General features: G+C 40.9%; 1 protein-coding gene across 9 annotated transcripts in view; it reads right to left on the bottom strand.

Annotated features, from left to right (window-relative positions):
* UTRN (utrophin) overlaps positions 1–20,009 on the bottom strand; it is a 565,993-nt gene that overhangs the window by 495,529 nt on the left and 50,455 nt on the right. For 4 of the 9 annotated variants that reach the window (XM_055535863.1, XM_055535868.1, XM_055535871.1 and 1 more), the window contains exon 1: positions 4,654–5,068. The exons of 3 other annotated variants lie outside the window; for them this stretch is intronic. In XM_055535863.1, coding sequence (XP_055391838.1) covers positions 4,654–4,747 — 94 coding nt within the window. In that variant the 5' untranslated portion in view covers positions 4,748–5,068. Of the gene's footprint in view, positions 1–4,653; positions 5,069–18,450; positions 18,689–20,009 lie in introns of those variants that run through there. 2 more of the 9 variants (XM_055535870.1, XM_055535864.1) reach the window with 2 other exon arrangements.

Raw genomic sequence — 20,009 nt, 5'->3', positions numbered from 1 at the left:
AATTTTTTAAGAAGGGATCTGATTATTTAAATATATCACTAAAAATTAGATTTAGGATCAAAAATGTACTTCAATAAACAGAGTGAGACAGTGAAAGTCACTCAACTGTGTCCAACTCTTTGTGACCCCATGGACTATAGCCTGCAAGGCTCCTCTGTCCATGGGATTCTCCGGGCAAGAACACTGGAGTGGGTTGCCATTTATCCTTCCTACCCAGGGAGCGAACCCAGGTCTCCTGCATTGCAGGCAGATTCTTTACCATCTGAGCCAATGCTTCATTAACTTGAGAGTAACCCCACAGAGAGGGCCACACTAATTCCCATCACAATCCAAATTTCAACACTTTCTGGTTTAGACAGAAGTGTTTAGACAGAGAGTTTCTAAGCTGTGTTCCTTTAGCTCTGGACTAAAATTTCACTTTGTCACAATGGTAGGACTGGGCTATGACTCATCTTCCTCTGCCAAACAATGAAAGTTCTAGTTCAGTGGGAAAAAACTACTTGAGCTGCCAGTTCATTGAACTGTTCAAATCAAGGTCAAAATATTGCAGCAAGGGTGAGGGAGTCACCAAGCCCAAATCCCATCTAATTCTCACCCCAGTCTATCAGTGGCCCTCCAACCAAATCCTAAATTTGCCAACAATTAGAGTAGGAAGCACCTGGTGCTCTCTAACTAGGGTCAAAGAACCGTAGTGAAACATGAAACCAGGACCCATGTCATAACCATACCTTTCAAGTAATGCCAAGGAAAACCACAACTAAAAAGATGACAGAGTGCACAGCATCAGCTTAAATACATTTTAAATACCATTTTAAGCCTAAATACATTTTAAGTGCCATACCAACACAATATTTGATTTTCCATTCCTATATTGTAGGTAGCAGGCAAAGTTTATCAACTGACTATATTTTTATAATTTTTACAGAACTCACTATTCCTTTTATTTACCTGGAACTGTTATTACAGCTTGCAAGGTGCTTTAAAACATGTTACCTAATTATTCGTGATCAAAATCACCTGGGGGATGCTACCGATTGGGGATCCGTCTCAGAAGTTCAGGGACTTACACATGGATGGCACAGGCAACTGAGATGCGGGTCTCCTTCCTCAAACAACTCTTCATTACCATGTTAATTACACTTCTCAGTTCCCCCCAAAATGCTTCAGTTTCAAACAACTCACTCCATCTACTCTTCACCCAACTGAACAATTATTTTTCACTCAAGCCTCGGCAAATTACATTCCACCTGCTCTCCCTAACCACTAACTCATTTTCTTTATAAACATTAAGATCAGCTAAAATTTCACAAGCCCTGAGAAACTCCCTCCGACAAACCTCACTGCACTCTGACCACTCTAAATACTCATACAGTCTTTATATTCATACAGCCAATGGGTGGGTCAGGCAGCCACTAATTCCTGGCAAAGATAATCACACTTCTTCCTTTCAAACTAACCCTGGCACCCAGAATCTCCCTGTAGTGTCCCCAGTGGGCCCCACCTCCATATTCAGACAGACACAGACACCCCAGCCCCTGATGAAATTCTTATTCCAAAGTTCTCTACTTGCCTTGCTTCATGAAGACACTACCATCTAGGAGCTCTGTGTCTTCAGAGTCGTCTGTTCAGTGCACCCCGAGTTGGCCTATTCCCCAGTGAGCTCTTCCAAGAGCTTCTTCCCAATGATAGCCATCTTCAGACAGACCACAGTCTCATGTAACACACTCTTCTCCATCAGCTCAAACCAGAAACCAGGAGGTCTGGTCCTCATGTAGCCTCCTCCAGCTCAGAGGAATTTGTTCATCCACCCATTCCTCAAGCAGAACCTGAGACTCCGCATGGGTTGAGTACGGAAGGACAGCATAAGCTTCCTTCTTGCCCTTCTTCTGGAGCTTTCAGTCTAACAGGGAACCATACACTCCCCCATATGCTTCCATCTTGAATCCCCATCAGAATCACTTGGACAGCTTTTGAACAGTTAGAGTCAAGGCCTCAGTCTCATTGTATCAGGATTCCAGGTGTGGGGCTCCAGCACGCTGGTGATTCTAACGTGCAGCCAAGGTTGAGAATATGTGAACCCATTCAAAACGACTGACACAGAGTTCTGTCAGCCTGAAGAGAAAGCAGGAAGGATGGCAAGAAAAGCGAGGCCTCCCAGAAGTGGCTTCCTGAGCAGACCTAAATCATCTGTGCATCGGTAGCTGCCTACAACTCCAAGTAATTTTTTATTTCACACCTTCAAGCCTTTTTTTTTTAAACTTATTCTCCTTCAATTAGATTATTTGTTAACATTTGGGCATTTGTACACAGACATCAAGATTAAGAAAAGGAAAAGGAAATATTTTAAAATGTAATGATTGTATACCAAAGATAGATAGATACAGATAATCAGGTTTCAACTTACTGAGAGGCAAACGCACTAAATTAGAGTTGCACATTTTAGAAGATAACACAGGGCAAAAGGATGGGCAGTTTCAAAAATAACACTGAAAGGCTTATTTTCAACAAATATATATTTCAATTTATTCCATTTTATTACTTGTTTTATTACTCCCTTTAGGTTCTGCAAAAGTCATTTGAAACCTCAACCCCAGTAATATCAACAGTTTAATGCAAAACATTTATGGTTTCACTCTTTCCACCTTACTTGAGGTCTGTAAATAAAGGATTCACCCCAAAGTTTAATCTATTATGGAGACTGCTTGAAGATCAAAAATAGCTACATATTGCAATGAAATATGCCATCCATTAACATGTACTTTTTTATACCTTTATTTACAAAATCACTATCCTGTAGATATAAGAGATATCTTATAAGATATAAGATATATATATATAAGATATAAGAGAGCTATCCTGTAGATATAATAAAATAGTAAATTAATAACAGCCAATAAGAAAAGAACCTAGGCCCTTGCAAATCATATACACACTAATCTTCTATTTTTATTAAAATAATGTGCCTTAAAATATATTTTTTTTTTTTTAAAAAATGCTTTATAATGGCACCCCATTCCAGTACTCTTGCCTGGAAAATCCCATGGATGGAGGAGCCTGGTGGGCTGCAGTCTATGGGGTCGCTCAGAGTTGGACATGACTGAGCGACTTCACTTTCACTTTTCACTTTCATGCATTGGAGAAGGAAATGGCAACCCACTCCAGTATTCTTGCCTGGAGAATCCCAGGGACGGGGGAGCATGGTGGGCTGCCATCTCAGGGGTCGCACAGGGTCGGACACGACTGAAGCGACTTAGCAGTAGCAGCAAAGCCTTTGGACTGATCACAGGGTAGGAAATAATGCTATCTGAATGAATGAGAATTAATATTTAAAGCTGAAGCCTACCCATATAAAAGTCTGCTTATTATTTAAAAGTTTATTTGAATTTTTTTTTCTAATTATCTTCCTATTTCTGAGACCCTTGGTAGAAAGACATTACTGCGCAGACTAGCAGGCAATGAAGATTATTCATGCTGGGAAAAGGAAGAGAATTAAGTGAAAGTCAAGAGAGATATTTGAAAGGCTACAGGCTGCAATGCTGCTCTTGTACCTGAGGTTTTAATTCAGGTTTCTGACAGATATTTTAATTTTCTGTTGAGACCACACGGTTCTTTAAATAAGAGAGAAAAGTAACAGCCAACAAAGTGAATTATAGCATGCTAATCTCTTATTACACTTGGCCAAGAAGCCAAATTTGCTAAGAAAACATGGGCTGCTCCAATCATTCTAGTTGAGAATTCACTCCAGGGAGAGGATGCCTCCCAGCATTTACCACCACATTCACATGGAGTTAGGAAGGAAAACTTAAGAGGGAAAGAGTAATTCCAAAAGAAAGAAAGCCATTTTAAAAAAAATTCTAGCCAGTCTAAAAGTTGTTCCATACTAACAACATTCAAGCATGATATGTAAGGTCAAATATTACACATCACTTGAGTTTTTTATTTATTTTCTCAGAAAGCTTATTGGACCAGAACATGAATATATAGATTAAACAAGATATGGACATTAGAACTAATCAAAAAATCTAGGTCCCCCTGGAAGTAAACTCCAGCAACAGAAAAGTGCATGATCACATCTAACATGAAGTTTCGCGTCTGAGTTCTTCTGTAGAAGACAGCCTAAACACAAAACCCTTCCATTTACAATCCGCCCAAAAGTACAATGTCTGATTCTCCCCTTAATCAGCTCTCAACCACTTTTAAAAGTAAAATACATTTTTAGTCAGCACAGTAAATCAAGTACAATAAACACTATCACTATACAACAGCACAAAGGAAACTTTCTCTATAGGACAGAAAATAGTCAACGCATAATAAGCTAGTTTGAAAATACACGAAGCACGTTTGTCACAACAAATATATGGTTCCTTGTGTACTTTTTTTCCAAGAAGCCAAAAACTAGAAAATCATCACATTCTGAAGAAAAGATGAAACCCCACAATGCTGGTTGCCACTCCTCAGACTCTACAACAGATGCGACATCAGGAAGAACTTGCCAGGGTGTTCCCATCCCCAGCTTGGTCCTGCTTCCAGCAGCTCTGTTACTTAACACACTGGGTTCAGTAAGTGACTGCGAGAGCCCTGTCTTTGCTGACATCCTCTTCTCAAAACCTCACGGGAGGGAGGGCAGGGAGTCAGACAAGCTGACAAACTTACCTGGTAAATGCTTGCCAGACTGGCGAGCTGAGTGTCCTGGCACATCAAATCTGTACTTTTTCCAACGAAACGCGGTGGCCACCGGGCCGCTCATCACCTACATTTGCTTAAGTGACGAGGAAAAAGATGCAGAGGAAGTGGATTTTAACAGAAGCAGCCTGCGAACTGCACACTGGGATGTCCTGTTTCGCCGTGGCTTTTATTTTTCCCATGAGAGGATCTGACTAAAACCTAACTGAATCTCCTCTAAATACCAGACAGGATGTTACACTTCGCAGTTAGTGAAAATTCCTTAGGTCATTTTCTGTCACTGTTCTTTTAATTGTCACAACGGAGGGCCTTTGAATGTTTCTGATCCACTACAAAGAGATTATAACTTTGCTTCCTGTTTTTGACAGCGTCAGCTGATAAGGACACCTCCACCCACCTCCTTACCCACATGTATATAAATAGAGGCGTTTGCCCTGGGTATACAACTGGACCGAAGAGTTTGGTTATATATTAACTCTACTTCAAAGCATAAATTGAGCTTGTTATTTCACTTCAATATGCATATACACCTTGGGAAAAATGGAACTCAAAAGAATTTCTACTTCATTCCTTAGAGATTGCTATTATGGAAAAAAATACATTCAACCACACAGAATCAAAAGATCAGAGGTAACAGTTTTGACTCATATTTTCCAGCCTGTTCTATCTTGTGTATTTGCCTCACTCTTTTATTATCACAGAACACAGATGTCAGGTGGCTCAGTGGTAAAGAATCAATGCAGGAGTCACGAGTTCAATCCCTGGGTCGGGAAGATCCCAGGGAGAAGAAAATGGCAGCCCACTCTAGTACTCTTGCCCAGAAAACCCCATGGACAGAGGAGCCTGATGGGCTACACTCCATGGGGTTGCAAAAAAGCTGGACACGACTTAGCAACGCAACAACAACAACATACAGATATCATCCACACACATACAACAGCAAGGAAAATCATGACCCATATTGCCTCATGGGCTTTTTTATTCCTGTTTAACTCTTTTTTTCTCTCCTGCTTCAAAACAGAAACTTTCGACTTATAAGCAAAGATTTTCATAACTTAGGTTCTCTTGTCAGGATACACACAGATTTAAATCAGAAGACATCTTTCTTCCTGCTATTGGCTGAGATACAGTTAGTCCTTGCCCCACTCTCTTCTTTCTTATCTCTATTTTCTAGACTAGAAACCATATGCCTGGCAAAACACCCACTCTAAGCCTCAATATCCAAACCTGTAAAATGAGAGTAGAGACCTCACTTGTCTCGTGGGATTGTAGTGAAAGAGTGAAAAGCACAATGCTATAGATTAGGTCACATGGTCAAAGCCTGATTTTTTTTTTTTTTGTAACAGCTTTATTTAGATATAATTCACACAGCATGCAATTAACACATTTAAAGTATATAATTCAGTGGTTATTAGTATATTCACAGAGTTATGAATCCATCACACAATCAATTTTAGAACATTTTCATCACCCCAAAAAGCACTCAATCTCCATCTTCTCTCTGCACCGCCCCCAATTCTAGTCAACCATGAAAATCTAATTTCAATCACTTTAGACTTGCCTCTCCTGAGCATTTCACATAAATGAAATCATAGAATATGTAGTCCTTTATGACTGACTTGTTTTACTTAGCATAATGTTTTCAAAGTTTCATTCATGCTGATATGAATATGTCAGCATACCATTTTGTTTTACAGCTGAATAATCTTCCTTGTATGAATATCCTACATTTTATTGATTCACTTATCAATTGGCAGACATTTGGGTTGTCTTTACCTTTCAGCTAACATGAATAATGCTGCTACGAGCATTCATGTACAAATTTTTATATCAACATATGTTTTTATTTCTCTTGAGTATAAATACCCAGGGTAGCATTACTGGATTTCTTTGGAAGGAATGATGCTCAAGCTGAAACTTCAGTACTTTGGCCACCTCATGCGAAGAGTTGACTCATTGGAAAAGACTCTGATGCTGGGAGAGATTGGGGGCAGGAGGAGAAGGGGACGACAGAGGATGAGATGACTGGATGGCATCACCAACTTGATGGACATGAGTCTGGGTGAACTCCGGGAGTTGGTGATGAACAGGGAGGCCTGTTGTGCTGCGATTCATGGGGTCGCAAAGAGTCGGACACGACTAAGCAACTGAACTGAACTGAACTGAAGCATTACTGGATCATATAATAGGATTCTACAGTTAACCTTTGGAAGAACTGCCAGACAGCTTTCCAAAGTGGCTGCACCATCTTCCATTCCTTCACTAGCAGTACATGAAGGATAAAATTCTCTCCATCCTCACCAACACCTATTTTTATCTAGTTTTTATTTTATTTATTTATTATAGCCACCCTAGTGGGTGTGAAGTGACATATCATCATGGCTTGATATACATTTCCCTGATGGTTGTCAAAGCCCAAATACAAAAATGTATTTCAACATTTTAATCTGGTATAACATACCATCTAAATACTGCTGGTGTTCAAATTACATCTCTAAGCAAGAGGCTGCTAAAGCGGTTGGTTTAATCTTCCCCTACCCAAGGGCTGCTTATGAAAACTTATTAAATTCTAAATCAGTTGTTTCCACATGTCTTTCTGTATTTGTCTTCTTCCTAAATAGAAACAGTCTCAATTAAAGCAGCCTTTTATAAGTGAATAACCATAATTATTTATAGAAAGAAATTTTAGACAAGATTTGATTTAAGATTAAGGTTATTACAAAATTTTAAGGAAGCCAAGAGGAACAAGTCAGGATTCTAGACACTACCGATGTTTTTCCCTTTTCTCTAAAAAATGTGATATTGAGAGAAGGATAGTAATTATTCTAATTCAAAGGGATTATCCAATAAAATTCAAAGAGATTATCTAATCCAAAATTCAAAACATATAATCCAATCTAACTTGAGGGATTATCATCTTTTCTAATTTGAAGTCTTTCTCTAATCTAACTCATTCAAAGAGATGTTCATTTTTTTCAGATTTCTGATGTTTGAAAAAATTCATGTACAATGAAATGAATTATTTTATTCCTAAAACATTCTATTTTAAATTATTTTTAATGCCTTAAAAAATTAAAAAGAATAAAGTCTACATACATAAAACACAAGAAAGAAAATACAAAAAGGCTACAAGCTTTAAAAAAATAACAACTTTTCCCCTGTTTTTCAATATAAGGCCTCAGGCCCCACAAGATGTATTAATAATATGATTCATTCATCTTCTAAGAAATTTTCCATGTCCCAAGGCTGCACTATGCAATCCACTGTTTTCGTTATTTCTTGGCATACAGCTGACTATGAAACTGACCGCTGAACTTTCCTATGTCAAATAGAACTTTCCATTGTGGGAAATTTCTAAAACATTCATATTAAGCTAAGTGGAAATGTCATCAGAGTTCAGGAGCAAATATGGCTTATATCACCCAGTACAATTTCTAAACCAGATTTTACACAGGAAAGGCAAACCATTGAACGAAAACAACAAGTACAAAGGCCACATTGGAGTTTCTGTAAATACTTGACGGTGAAGAAAATCAGAAGCAACGATCAGTTTATCAAGGTTATCTGAAAGTTCTTCCAAAAAAAGTCTAAAAGAAGGGCACTTTTACAAACTGTTCTGTAATGTCTACCCACTGACCCCTTCTTCTGCTAGATTACACGGTGGCCTCATTTCTAGTTCTCATGAAATCAATAGACCATTTATGTCCCAAGTATCTGTCTAGGGTATGCACTTTCTTATTCAATCTGGTGTTGACAGCAGTAATCAAATTTTGTACATACCACTAGCTCTATTATAGCTCAATGGCTACTGGCTGCCAGCCTAGGTCTAGTCTCACCCAAAAGGAAGGAAAAGAGTAGACTGCAGAGAGAATTACAGACCGCATCAGCTGAGACTACAGAAGGGGGTGTGGAAGTGAGACAGTGAAGCAGAGGGATTCAAGACAAACCCTCCTCCCACCGGAGAGACATATGCCGGGCACATCAGCACAGCCAACCTGGACCATTAAAGGCAGACATTTTCTTCATCCCTCTGCAAACCTCTGGGTTTTGAACATCTTATTACAACTTTCTGTTCTAACCAATGAACCTACACCTACACCCGCAGAGCAGCAGACAAAAGCCAGAAATAAACCACACCCTCCAACACAAGGGAGACAAAAAGTGAGGGAACACAAGTGACAACGCTTCCCATGAACTGTCCAGACACAATCAGTTTCGTGTTGTAACTAGGATCAAGGCTTTTTCTTGGATCAAAAATGTTTCAATTAATCGTCTTCTGCTAAAATAAGGTCAGCTTTAAAAAAAAAAAAAAAAATTGAGGTGGGATAGAAACCTGGAAGTCTACTCAACCCGCATTTTTAGAGTTCAAAATCTCTAAGAAAACCATACTCCTGCTAACAGATATTCTCTGCTTAAAGGGAGCATGAATGATACCACTTCTTGCTATCTAAGTTTGGTTAAAGCAACTATTTCCTCATTTTTTAAAACTTGAAATAATTTTAGACTTACCCAAAAAGTTGTAAAAAAAATTGTACAGGGTTTTCATAATCCCTTCATCCAGCTTCCCCAAATGTTACCATCTTACAGAACCAGAGTACTTCTGTCAAAAGCAGAAAATTAGCACTGATGCAATACAATGAACTACTCCACAGATCTTATTTAAATGTCTCCAGTTGTTCCCTTTTTCAGTTTCCTGATTGTATCCCAGGACCGGCACACAAGCAACACTTCAAAAACACATCCTTTCATTCACTCTCTAGTGAATGTTTCTGATCCCTCCACCAAAAGTCCTATTTTCTTTCATGTTGATGAGGTAGTTTCATTATTAACCATTGAGTGTTCCAGTCTAGAAATGCTTATTTCCTCCACAATTCTCTGAGGGTCTTATCAGCCTCATCTTGTAAACACAGGTCAAACTGAGTTTCACAATTCCTTGTCCGGAACCCTTAGAACATAGAGGAGCTGCCAAATCCCACTTGAGAAAAGTTACATAGGCTATGCATTCCCCTGGAGGAGCTAGTGGTAAAGAACCTGCCTGCCAATGCAGGAGACATAAGAGATAGCGGTTCCATCCCTGGGTCAGGAAGATCCCCTGGAGAAGGAGATGACAACCCACTTCAGTAATGGTACCTGGAGAATCCCACGGACAGGGGAACCTGGAAGGCTACAGTCCATTGTATCGCATAGAGTCAGACACAACTGAAGTGACTTAGCACAGCACACAAGACAAAAACAGCGAGATGTAGGATAATTTCCCCCAATCAAATACACTAACACTTCTGCAGTAATTATGTGTGTTTTAGGAGGTAAGTGGGAGAAGGAAAGATTTCAAAAGCATCCCAACACTTCTGGTCAAATTTTTCCCAAAAAATCGGCTCAGGTCAAGCTCAGGTTTTACTATCAAATGAATTAAAAAACCTTTCTGTTTTCAGAGTTCATTTTAGCTATTATAACTGCAAATGAGAGAGTGTGGACCTCTACCAATGAAATCTGTGGCTTCATGTGTCGCCCACCCACCCTCACACCACATCCTCTTTCACCTCCAGTGTTACCTCTGCCTCCAGGCTCTCTTCACTCCAATTAACCCTCGGAGAGTCTCCAGGGTGACCTTTGTAAATTACTTGCAGCTCTCTAGCTTCAAAATCCTTCAAGATTTCCCATGCAAAAAAAAGGAGGTTGGAGTCTAATCTTATGAAGTTTAGTTTACAAGGCTCCCCACCATCTAAGCCAACCCTTTTGACTATAACAGTGCTACACCCAAGAAGAAAATAGAAGTGAAAAAGGTGTAATCTCTGTCCTCAAGATGCCACCAATCTAATTCAGTCTCTTGAATATTTTCATCAAACTGAAAATATAGAATGTAGCTTCTCCAACCATCAAAGAAATATGGGAATTTTTTTTTAACTCATTCTTTTCTAGCTAGGAAATTCTACCTTAGCTCTTGATCACATTAAAGATTACTAATAAAACCCCATATGTTGACATGAAAAGGATTTTTCACATGATTTTAACAAGACATGTCTAAAAATACTTGCTATGTTACTGTTCCAAATACAAAGAGCAAAAGCCAGAAAAACTTTTCTAAAAACAAGCAAACCCAAAAAAGCAACGTCAAAGATGGTATTTAATGGGCTGAGTGAGTTCTCATGAGATTGTTTTTCCAAAGCACAAAGATATAAATAAAATCTGAAACCATGTCTTTGTTTCCATATTAGTATATTAATGGAAGTGAATGACATTATAACCAGCAAAATTATGTTAGAGAGAGCTAAACAAAAATCCCCACCACCAAAGAGCTCAGAATTTATCCCCAACCACATAGAGACTTATCTCTGATGCAGACTTTAAGGAACATACACCAATGAAAGAGGAAAGACATCATATTTTAAGTATTTTGGTTTTATTTTCTAATGTGCAAATAGTCAGACACAGAATGGTAAAAGTTCCTAGATATTGTATTTGAAGATAAATTATAACCTTTCTTACAATTATCTCAGGAAAAGTGCACAAAAGCAGAAGGAGTAAGAGATAAAGAATAGTACCACTGAATCCCATAATGATGGGGGTAGAGAGAAGTGGTCGGTATATACCTGCTTCTCCCTACACCAAGGGAGGGAAGGAGAGAAGGAGCAGACTGTGTGTGTGACTGTGTGTACGCACACATGGCAGGATTTTCACTGGCAGTGTTAAGTTACCTCCAAACAGAAACGACAACTGCTGTGCTCCGACCGAGGTGAGATATACGTGGCTGACAGCAGTCAGGGCAGAAAAGGCCGGCACTGCATGGACATCAAGCGACGCCACCACTCTGTAAAAGCCAGGATCCACTCTGCCAGGGCCCTGGTAGAATCATGTAGTGTCTGCTGCTCAAGACAGGGCTTCCTGGGACAACCACTCACGTGGCAAAGACCTCACTCTAGCAGAAGGAAGGAAGGTAGGTTATCACCAGGGTTCTTCAGGGAGCAGGAACAGGTATTTAAGGAGACATAAAAAAAGACGAATAAAACTCAGATGCTTTAAAAAGAGGACTTTTAAAACATTACCAAACAAGAAAGGAAGGGAGTAATTTTCCTGAATTTTCTACATGTTCCGTGTCTATCAATCAGGCAAAAAATAAACATTGTCATTTTTAATTTACCTTTGTATTGTCATCCTTTAGCATGGAGCCTGAAATGTTGTAAGGACTTAGTAAATGAGCATTTACTGGAAGAATAGACACAAGCTGATGTGGAAGACATCAGAACAAAAGTAAGAGTGAACCAGGATAGTGAGAGGAACCCTGGGCATCTCTCACACTCACAGAGCTTCCACAACAAGGCCATCTGATGCAGAAAGGAGGTACCACAGTCTATGACATGAGCAAAATCAAAAATAGCAGTTCTGGGGCAGACTCTGCTCTGGGGCAGACCACAGCATTCCAGAAAGGGATCAGGGAACTGGGACCAAGTGAGAAGGGTGCTTTCAGGAATGTAAAAAAGAAGGATACATCTGGAAATAAACGTGCTGTAAAGATAGAGGCAATATCATTGGCAACCTGCTGGGCTGTGGAGCAAAGATCAGCCAGTGAGTTTTCTTGAAGTACATCTGCTGTCACTGTGAGGAAAACCTTTCTAGTTTCCAGAAGGTTCCAGAACCCTCCAGCTTCATGGAAAAGTATGAAAAAAAGAAGTGTGGGGATTATTTTTTGTTGTTAGCTGTAAAGACATCTAGTGGGAGAGCTGACTTAAGTATCCTGGTGATCTACAAAGCAGTCACAACCTAAAAGTTGAGAGGTGTGTTATATTCAGTGTGAATTTTTAGGACTTCAAGGCCAGGAAACAGCATCTCAAGTGACCCCCAAGAGAACTGCTCGGAGGATGCAGGGGGAGGAGTCAGGTTATATAGAAATTTACAACAAAGGGCAGGTAGTCTGAACAACAAAAGTATTTTTGTGAATTAAAGAAAACCAGATTATCTCAAATTAAGGAATTTAGTGCTTTTCTATGTATGGGAAGATGCAGGAGTCTGAGCTCACTGAAATCATTCCTTTCATATGCATCTCAGCTACCTGGGGCCAGTATCCATTTTTTTTTTTTTCTCAGTGCTCACCAGAGGGAGTGGCTGCAGCCCAGTGGCTGCCAGATCACAGGTATTCTTCTCCTTCTTAGTTGCCCTTGAGGGCTGGAATCGCTGCTGACTGTGACATCCTAGTTTATTGACACAGCAGGAAATACTCTATTTCTCACTCCCATAGGGCACAACACCCTATGAAGCTGGACATGTCACTCATAACAGTTTGTCCTTTGATCACCTGCAGTGACAATCTCAATTCAGTGTTTCCTGTGGAGCTCTTAGGCTCTTATGCAAATCTGAAGCTGTGGGCCACTCATTAGACATGGGTATTAACTTGCATGAGTCATCTGTATATTCAGCCTGCAGCTGATACTACACAAAGATAGTCCTGCCTACTCACGGCACACCCACCCCACTCCCATGTGGGAATGAGACATAATCACCTACTGAGGGCTGGGAGTGGGGAGAAAATGAAGTATCCAGGTAATAATGAGGCAGAACCAATGCCAAAGAACTGACCTTGGGTATTTTAAATCTGTTTCAGGATTTATAGGATGATGTAGCTGCCAAGAGATATCCAGGTGCATGCTATGTTGCTTCAGTCGTGTCCAACTCTTTGCGACCCTATGAACTACAGCCTTCCAGGCTCCTTTGTCCAAGGGACTCTCCAGGCAAGAATACTGGAGAGGGTTGCCATTTCCTTCTCCAGGGGATCTTCCTGACCCAGGAATTGAACCTGGGTCTCTTGTGTCTCCTGCATTGACCAGCGGATTCTTTCTTTACCACTAGCACCACCTGGGAAGTCCAATAACCAGGTGAGGAACACAGAATGCAAGTAATGGTTGTCAGCCCAGAATTTATGAGCCATGGGACTTATAAACAAGATCCCTGAGCCTTGGGCCCATGGGAGTCAGTCAGCTAATTGATTTGTTGACTTAGCACCTACTCCTGTTTCATGTGGTGCAGACAAGAACCAGTTCCCAGGCCCGGCAAAGTGAGGCAACTGCAGAGGGAATGTGTGGTGCCTGCTGTCACTCCCTCGGGGATCAGCCCCAACACAGGCTGGGGCCTGCAAAAGGGGAAAGGAGAGGACAGGGGCTGCCAAACGAGGTGGGAGTGAACACGACAGAGGCAAGAAATGCACAAACAGCCTATGATTAGAGCATCTAAGGAGTGACAGAGAACAGGGAGGAAGATGGCAGGGTGGAGCTCGGAAACAATGCCAGAAGGTACAAAAGAGAAAACAGCGATCCAGAAATAAGAGGAGAAGAGAGCCAGGCCCGTACTCCAGGGCTGCCCCTGACAGGAAGCAAGTTCTTCCACAGTTTGCAGGTCGGGACCACTTACATGCCACTTCATATAAAGTTCCACTTTCCATAAAATCTCTCTCCTCCAGAGAATGTTCATGAGTAAATCCGTCTATCTATAAAAAGATTTAAAAATGGAGCCAATAGAACAAACCTGGTTTTAAATGAGGAACGTGACACTAAAAATAACTTCCCTGAGGCTGCCAATTCAGTAGAGGGTTGGAACGACCCATGTTTCTATTGGAACATCAGTCTATAATTTGGTCAGTAAAAAGTGACCAATTTTAGGGACCTCTGAACTTCAGAGTCCTTTCACATTTATTTTCATGGATGCCTGCAAAATTCTTACAGGTTAAGCTGTGTCAGTATTTCAGCCTCTCTTTAAAAAATGAGGTAACTAAGGTTTCATAACACCAAGTTAGTGTTATTCACTCAGTTGTGTCCAACTCTTTGCGACCACATGGACTGCAGCCTGCCAGGCTCCTCTGTTCATGGGATTCTCGGGTCAAGAATACTGGAGTGGGTTGCCGTTTCCTTTTCCATTCATGACACCAAATTCATGCCGTGGGTGTTCTGAACCTCAGAACCAACTCCCTGCCCCCAAGTATTTACTCCCATCCCATCGTGGGCCTTCGAGAAGCAGCTCACTGGCTGTCAACAGCACTTCCTGAACCATCATGAAGCCCAGAGGCTTCAAAGTTGTTTCTCTGAGGGTAAATAATACTATATGATACTTCCTCTCTTCCTCAAAGTCACAGCCAAAAACCAAATGAAACCAAAAGGAAATGCGTGTTCCTCAACAGCAGTCAGGTCCCAGGTGTCAGGTAGCCGGCTCCACCCCCATCGCAGTCCCAAACTCTGGCACAAACACAAGCTTGCAGAATCTTGAGGCCAGTCAGAGGTGAGCCTTTCTGCAAGAGAATGACAAAAGGCCCCGACGCTTCCACTCCCCAGGGCTTTAAAACCATACTCCTGAAGGAACAAGGTGGTTACTCTTCATCTGAGTTACTAAACTGAGCCCCTCCATGCCGGAAAGAGGGGGCAGGAAAAGGAAATGAAAGCAAGTGACTCGAGGTTCTGGATTTCGTATGCAAGATTAGCCAGCAACAGGTGCAGCGTTCCGGTGAAATTAAGCGTCTCCAAACGCCTCTTGTCTGCACCGCACAAAGGGCCCAGGCACAGAAACCCAACATTAGCAGCGCTGTCAGAAGTGCAAGCCATCATCATTTTCTAGCCAGTAGCAATTTTGGAAAAAAAAAAAAATTACCAGGCAGACCACAAAATATTTCTCTGCTGACATAAGACTTCTTTCACATTATCCTCTTCCGAAACACTGTAAAATAATTTAAATGTTGGCAATCGTAAGTCATTTTTTAGTGCCTGGTGACCACCACAGTGCCTGGTATGGAGTACGAGGGCAGCAAACATTTACTGGATGAATGAATGAAACCAACAGGTAAATAAGATGTTGCCTTTACAAAGAGCGATAACCAAAATCTCACTTTCAAAATAGTATATAAATGTATTTTTCCCCATTTCTCCAAGAAGGGAACAAAAAGCTGGGATCAGAAGCCAGGGAAAGAGATATCAATAATGAAACATATCAAGAGGTGCCAATCACCCAGCCACTGACTAAAGCCGAGAAGCCCTGTCTGCCGCCCCTTGGGATTAACAGATCTGCACGGGCATTCTCATTTGGAGGAGAACAAATGGGGAAAACAATCATAACCATTGAAGCAATTCACTTTCGGATTTTCCTTTCACGCAGAGTGCCATTTCACGTAACAGTTTCCACCTGCCATCACTATAGAACTTACAAAATAAATGTTGCTGCATAATCTTTCAATATGATGAAAATAATCTGCTGACGATATGTCATGGAAAATATCTTGTGCTATATGTGACATGTATAAGAAAAATATGAGTGTGGATAAGATGAAGTGGAATTGAAGCCATTTTATGGACTCTAAGAACTGAAGAAAAAGTGGAGGGAAATAGCAATGCAAGTGATGGGGAATGTTATATGAATACTGTTTTAAATAAAAAGAATAATTACTAATATGAGAACACCACTGATTTATATAAGGGTTTAAATAATGATATTAATTATAAAAATAAGATTTCAGAGCACAGATAAGAATAAATCACTAAAATTATCATGACAAGTCAGAGAACTAAGCAGTACAAATAGAAATGCATTATAATAAATATTTTTATAAAATGACTATAAGGAATGACTTGATTTAATAATGCAGTTCATTCAGCTTTCTTTAAATTCACAAATTTCTCTTCTGTTTATAACTTAAGCATTCTGAATAGAATTTCTCTCACCCTTGTATATTCAATTTAAAGAATCCTTAGATTTTTTTTTCACATCACTCCTTCCAAGATCCAGAGGAAATTCCCACTTTCTTTTACCTCAAGGTAACACCCAAAGGTCTTGAACAAAATTCTTCACTGAGATACTAAGTGCCTAGTTAAGAACTACCTCAAACTTCAAGGAATAAACTGGAATTGCCAAGTCTATTAAGAATGTGTTTGATGAACCTAGAGTCTGTCATACAGAATGAAGTAAGTCAGAAAGAGAAAAACAAATATCGTATACTAACGCATATATATGGAATCTAGAAAGATAGTGCTGATGAACCTATCTGCAGGGCAGCAGTGGAGACGCAGACACAGAACAGACTTGTGGGCACAATGGGGGGAAAGAGAAGGTGGGGTGAACCGAGAGAGTAGCATGCAAACATACACATGACCATACGTAAAATAGAGAGCCAGGGGGAATTTGTTGTATGACTCAGGCAGCTCCAACCGGGGCTCTGAGACAACCTAGAGGGGTGGGGTGGGGTGGAAGGTGGGAGGGACATTCAAGAGGGAGGGGACATATGTATACCTATGGCTGATTCATATTTATGTATGGCAGAAACCAACAAGATATTGTAAAGCAATCATCCTTCAGTTAAAAATAAATAAATTTTAAAATGTTTAAAAAATAAACAAAAGGACAATCAAAAAAAAATGTCTTTGGTTTTCAAGTGAGGCCTTTTCATTCATCCCTTCATCCATTCATTCCCTCATTTATAAGGATCTATCACCCCTACGGGTCAGGCGTTGTGCAAAGCACTATGGACACACCAGTAAACATGAAACGCCCTGATGGAGATGACAGTCTGGGGACCTCTCAGCAACAAAGTAAACAAGCAATCAGCATTGTTACAAGTGAGCTGAAGCAAGCAACAAGATGGATGGTAGGAATAACAGGACGAATCTACTTCAGACGGGTAGTCAGGATGGGCATCTCGGAAAAGGTGCAATTTAATCCATCACCCAATTATAGTCAAAGGGGCTAGCCAAGAGCTGGGGAAGGTATCCAGGCGTAGGAAAGAGCCTGTACAGAGGCTGTTTCCGGAGCTGCAAGCTGGCCGCGGCTGAGGCAATGGGCAGTGACAGAGGAGACTCATTAATAACTACAGAAACAGCATCTCACCACATAATTCACCCAACATGCCTATGCCCTGACACACACTTTCCCTTCAGCCTGGAATCCCTGTCTTCCTCACTCTCCTCTGCCATCTCGCAGATGCCTCCTCTGGAAAACATCCCCTGACTCTCCAAAGAAGAGTCAAACTCCAGAAATGAATCCCTCCTAGTCCATGGTCCCACCACCCCTAGTACTCGCCACTATTACACCCCTTAGCAACTGGCCCTGAGTCATTCTTCAAAAGCCACTAAGCACAGGTCTTGCTTTATTTGTCTCTGTTTCTCAACAGTCTATCATGGAATTCGGCACCAGCAGACATGCAATAAATGAAGAGTGAGTCAGCGAACAAATCGAGAGAGGAATGGCCAAATGAAGCGAACACAGGATGGCCGCTCATGCCAATTCATTACTCAGCCTTGGAGCTTTGGAATAGCACCACGCCACGGTTTTAGCTGATTAACCCATTTATAGTCTGGGGATGGAGGGGGGTGGAGATTTCTATCCCTTTATGATTTCCATACAACAAACACTTTGGGACAAATCTCCTGGCATCACAGACAAATGATGGATAATTTTCAGAGTGTCATTAGATACAGACTCCAGTCCATCCACATCAACAAGCATACGTAAAGTGCCAGGTTTGGCATTAGGCTCAAGGGCTGAGCGGTTCTGTTCTGCCCTGGAAGGTCTACAGCACTAGCAAGCAGAGCAAATCCTGTTTCCAAAATACTGTAAACTAACTTCTTTCATAATATTTTACAAGAAAATGGTGGTCAAAAAATGCCAAGGTCACCCACGGGACAAAATGATTTAGAATCTGTTACTCAGTCATTTTTACACTAATTCTTGGCTTAATGAGTCCTGCCGAGGTTTCCTTTCTACAAGCAATGCACAAAAGTTTAAGGGCCATTGTAAGCTCCTTACCTGCCTGTGACCCTCCATCGTCCCCATGTGCAGAAGCGGAGGTCACTTCCATTTCCTGATGGCTCAGCATGTCCTCCAAAAGTAGTTAAGGTTCACAAGCCAACTGTGCATGTTTCCTGAAGTCACAAAGATGTGTGTACCCCTCGGCTGGAGAGTGTGCCTTGCTGGAGTCAAATTTTAAATGAGGGCCAAACAGTGTGGGAATTGTGGGGAGAAGAGTCCCTCCCCAACTGGCCTGACCAGAATGGTTGCATTCCTGCCCTGTGCTCAGCCCAATCCCCTTCTGCTCCGTCTGAGCCTCTGCCAGGCTGTGGAGCCTGTTGCCTTAAAACCCAGAAGAGTGAACAACACTTATTTGCCCAGGACTAGCCAGGTAAGGAAGGTGTGTATCTTTACAAACACGAAAGAGCGTAGCGCCTCCTCAATTCTCTTTAGGCTTTTCTTACATTTGTGCCAAATGAAAACATGGGTGAAGAATAACGTTTAGGAATTAAATGATAAAAAATGTTAAGGGTCCAGCTCTCTCAAGAAAGCTGGTTCTCATAAATTTTATAATCAATTTTTCAACCTATATACTCCAAACGAATTTCTAAAGCTTTTAGAGGTCGAGCCATTAATACACTAAATAATACATGCCATCAAGCTAAAAGGTAAACCCGGCCTCTTCAACCAGAAGTAAAAACATTACCGAGTGAAATACAAACTGCATCTTTTTGCCAAGCTCACCACACAGTCTCAGCTCACTTCATTCCCAATCACTGCCCTCATTCAGGTTTTCCATGGGCCAAGTTCCACCCTCAGACAACACCCTGGCATCAACTTAAATGTGGCTTCCTTAAGGAGGCCTTCCCACCACTAGAGCCCTCCCAGGTCCAGTGAAGCCCCCTCGTGACCCACTATCACAGCATTGCAGGACATTCCTATGCCCTAGGCAATCACACTACTCCGTATATTCTGCAGCTTGGTGTCTGCTTCTTTTCCTAGTCTACACACTGCAAAGGCTGGGCACATCACTATGTGTGTTCATCGGTTTTGTTGACCATGGCCAGTACAGTGTCCAGCCTAGGGGGCACTCAGCAAAGAGTTATTCCCATTCAAACTGTTGTCCCTGTAAAAATACTCAACATGAATATCATATGATACAGCTTATAGGTGGAATCTAAAAAAATGGTACAAATGAACTTTCTTACAAAACAGAAAAAGAGTCACAGATGTAGAAACCAAACTTATGTTACCAAGGAGAACCGTGGGGGGGGGAGATAAATTGGGAGACTTGGATTAACATATACACACTACTATATATGAAATAGGACCTACTGTATAGCCCAGGGAACTCTATTCAATACTCTGTAATGACTTTTGGGAAAAGAATTGAAAAAGGAGTAGACATGCATATACATATAACTGATTCACTTTGCTGCACAGCAGAAACATTGTAAATCGACTATACTCCAATAAAAATTAAGTTAAAAAAATACTTTTCATGACATATTGCTGTCACTGCCAAAGCTCTAAGGAAACAGATGTTCATCTTAAATAATCACCATCATCCAAGGTGA

This window comes from Bubalus kerabau, chromosome 9 (genome assembly GCF_029407905.1).
Source record: "Bubalus kerabau isolate K-KA32 ecotype Philippines breed swamp buffalo chromosome 9, PCC_UOA_SB_1v2, whole genome shotgun sequence".
Taxonomy (NCBI): domain Eukaryota; kingdom Metazoa; phylum Chordata; class Mammalia; order Artiodactyla; family Bovidae; genus Bubalus; species Bubalus kerabau.
The sequence above is the reverse complement of the archived record's forward strand: the minus strand, read 5'-3'. Positions and strand labels throughout refer to the sequence as shown.